Source organism: Vigna unguiculata, chromosome 1, assembly GCF_037176805.1.
Source record: "Vigna unguiculata cultivar grain cowpea cultivar isolate G323 ecotype 2 chromosome 1, ASM3717680v1, whole genome shotgun sequence".
NCBI lineage: Eukaryota > Viridiplantae > Streptophyta > Magnoliopsida > Fabales > Fabaceae > Vigna > Vigna unguiculata.
The window spans coordinates 3,126,055-3,129,721 of record NC_140792.1 but is presented as its reverse complement, the minus strand read 5'-3'; the positions used below and the strand labels follow the sequence as shown (position 1 = coordinate 3,129,721).

The following is a 3,667-nucleotide window of genomic DNA, read 5'->3' as shown; positions in this document are numbered from 1 at the left end:
TGTGGAATCCATATTGGTTGGTATCCTGCAACTCCAATAATCATTCACGCTCAGATAGAGTAGAATGGATTATGTCGTGAGGAGTAGTAGGAAGTCCTAGTCTTTGGACTTGATCAAGTCCTAGACGCGAAGGGGACTTACCCTGGGAACGGTCGGGTGAAGACTCCTTGTGTCCAAACTCTGCAGAGTCTGGGAACCGTTGCAGATGCAAGCCACCAAGAGCTCCAATGTCGCTTACACAATCCGGATATCGAGTCTAGAATTATGCAATTGAGTTGTGTGTTATGATTGATATTTATATTGTGAATTGTATCATTTTTCTCTCAATTCAGTTAGCTTACCCTTTTTTTTTTATTTTGCCTGTCTTTGTGTTTTCTCCTTTGCAATGATCACCTACGGTTGGTGTGAGCAGAGTCGAGCCTTGATGCTGAGCAGGAGCTGACTCTTTGCTTGGGTGTTGTGTTAGTTTTTGGGCCAGATTCTATAAAGTCTTAGACTTGTAGTTTAGATCTTCTCCTTGTATTACTACTCTTGTCAGGAGTGTTTTGTGTAGTGTTTTTGGATGACTGTACCAGCTTTATATAATTATATGTATATGACTGTTATCTCTACTATCTGCTATGTTTGATCATGATATAATGTTTTATTTGATAGTGGGAAAAACTATTAAATGAGATGTTACATTTTTGGTATCAGAGCAGTGGTTCCTTTAGGGTCTGTAGGTGTGAGCTTGCCTAGTTTCTGTTGTGTGTTTCTCATAGTTTTTGGTGCGATTGTGGTATTTGTTAGCTAGATTGACGATTCTCTCTTTGTGTGGTCAGAGCTATGGCACCTAGGCCTCCTCCTCCTCCTCTTCCTAACCCGGATAGTTCTCACTTAGTGGGGACAATTGAAGTGATGTTAGCGGCCATGCAGCAACAGAATGCTAACATGGTGAATCAGCACAACCTAGCCTTGTAGTAGATGGAGTTTGTTAGGCTCGTAGCAGAGGCAACTCAGCATAGGCATTTGGAAGCCCTGCATCAGTTGGGGGAGAATCGTTCTACAGCTGGATCTTCCCAAGCTCCACCATTACGAGTACAAGAATGGTGTTTGGAGGATTTTCTTCAACATCATCCATCCCGCTTCGATGGCAAGACCACCCCGGATGAGGCGGATCAGTGGATGAGGGATATGGAGCGAATTTATGATGCCAAGAGGTGCCCAATAGAGAATAGACTGGTGTATTCTGAGTATCTGCTAGCCGGAGAGGTTGTCCACTTGTGGTCTAGTATGAAGATGATGCTAGAAGACAACCGAGAGCCCGTCACATGGGAGTTGTTCAAAAAGAAGTTTTCTGCTGAGTACTTTCCAAACAATGTGAGGTACGCCAAAGAGGTGAAGTTCTTGCAGCTGATGCAAGGAGAGATGTCAGTATCAGAGTATGCTGAGAAGTTCAAGCACCTGGGCAGATTCCATACCTTGAGGATGGCTGAGGATTGGCAGTGTAGAAAGTTTGAGAATGGGTTGAGAGGCGATCTTAAACTCATGGTGGCTCCGCTTTCTATAAAAGAGTTCCCTGCTTTGGTGAGAGAAAGCAAAAGTAATGGAGAAGCTAAAAGCTGAAGTTGAAGCTCAACAGCGGTCTCAGCAGAAGGTGGGAGGACCATCTGGGTCCACGAGTCGACAGGATGATAGGAGGAAACGCTACTCTAGACCTCCGCCTCAGGGGTCCAGGAGATTCACACCACAGTCACATCAGCCTCAGTCTCATCAGCATCAGTCTCCTCAGCATCACTCTCACATGGCTCGGTGTTTTCATTGTGGAGGGCCCCACATGAGGAGTGCTTGCCCTCTGCTTGGTGGCAGACAAACATGTCACAGATGTGGTCAGGAAGGCCACTTCCTCAGAGATTGCCCCACTGGCAAGAGTGTAGTGCCGAGGATTCCAACGCAGCCGCAACCACAGCAGGCACGGGAGAGTGCTAGGCCCCAGGCAGATGGCCGAATGTATGCCATGATGGGTGCAGAGGCAGACAGATCAGGTAACCTCATCATTGGATCTTGTGTGATTGCCGGTAGGAGCTTGCGTGTGTTATACGATTCGGGAGCGACACACTCTTTTGTGCGGAGTCTATAGTGATGGAGTTGGGTCTTCCGGTGATGGAACTCCAGTACGACCTGGTGGTGTCCACGCCTGCTTCTAGGATGGTTAGAACCTCGACGTTGTGTGCCAGATGTTTGATCGAGGTTGAGGGGCGCAAGTACAGGTTGAACCTTATCTGTTTACCTCTGGAAGGGTTAGATGTAATCATGGGGATGGATTGGCTATCTGCTAATCACATTCTCATTGATTGCAATGAGAAGAAAGTGTTGTTCCCCAGCTCAGAGGATGAAGATTTGTTGATGTCCTCACAGCATGTGGATAGAGCAATAAAGGAGGGATCTCGGTGTTTTTTAATTCTGACTCAACTATCTGTTGAGAATGGGGATGGACACCTTGAGACGCCAGTGGTGAGGGAATTCTCATATGTTTTCCCTAATGAAGTGTCTGGCTTGCCTCCTTCTAGGGAGATAGAGTTCTCTATTAATCTGGTGCCAGGAGCAGGACCAGTATCAATAGCACCCTACAGGATGACTCTTGCTGAGTTAGCAGAATTGAAGAAGCAGATTGAGGAACTGTTGGAGAAACAGTTCATTAGACCCAGTGTGTTACCTTGGGGAGCGCCGGTGTTATTGGTCAAGAAGAAAGATGGCAGCTCTAGGCTTTGTGTGGATTACAAGCTAACCATCAAGAACAAATATCCTCTGCCAAGGATAGATGACTTGATGGATCAGTTGCATGGAACTGCGGTGTTTTCAAAAATCGACCTGAGATCGGGATACCATCAGATTAGAGTTAAGTCTGATGATGTGCAGAAGACCGCTTTTAGATCCATATATGGACACTACGAGTACGTAGTGATGCCTTTCGGTGTGACTAATGCTCTTGCTCTGTTCATGGATTATATGAATAGAATCTTCAGGCCGTTTCTAGACAAGTTCGTGGTGGTCTTCAGCGACGACATCCTGATATATTCCCGAACTCGTTAAGAGCATGCATAGCATCTGAGGACAGTTCTGAGCATCTTGAGGGAGAAACAGTTGTATGCAAAACTGTCAAAGTGCTAGTTCTGGATGACCACGGTCCAATTCTTGGGGCATATGATCTCAGCTCAGGACATATTTGTGGACCCATCCAAAGTTGAGGCTGTGTTAAAATGAGAGCGTCCTAAATTAGTGACTGAGATTAGGAGCTTTGTGGGACTGACAAACTACTACAGAAGGTTCATCGAGGGGTTCTCTAAGATCGTGGCACCCTTGACACACATGACTCGCAAGGATCAGCCTTTTACTTGGACCGACCGGTGTGAAAATAGTTTCCAAGAGTTGAAGCAGAAGCTGACCAGTGCTCCCGTGTTGGTGATTCCTGATGCCAGTAGACCCTTTGAGGTTTACTGTGATCCTTCCCACCAGGGGTTAGGGTGTGTTCTGATGCAAGAACGAAGAGTGGTTGCCTACGCCTCGAGACAATTGAAAAGTCATGAGAAGAACTACCCCACACACGATCTGAAGTTAGCGACTATGGTGTTTGCACTGAAAATCTGGAGACATTATCTGTATGGTACTCAGTTCCAAGTTTTTTGTT

General features: G+C 46.1%; 1 protein-coding gene across 1 annotated transcript; it reads left to right on the top strand.

Annotated features, from left to right (window-relative positions):
• The first annotated feature begins 963 nt into the window (after positions 1-963).
• Positions 964-2,119, top strand: LOC114182348 (uncharacterized). The gene is made up of 2 exons (XM_028069214.2): positions 964-1,566; positions 1,622-2,119. Exons 1-2 carry the CDS (start codon positions 964-966, stop codon positions 2,117-2,119), a joined length of 1,101 nt encoding a protein of 366 aa, XP_027925015.2.
• Positions 2,120-3,667: the final 1,548 nt, after the last annotated feature.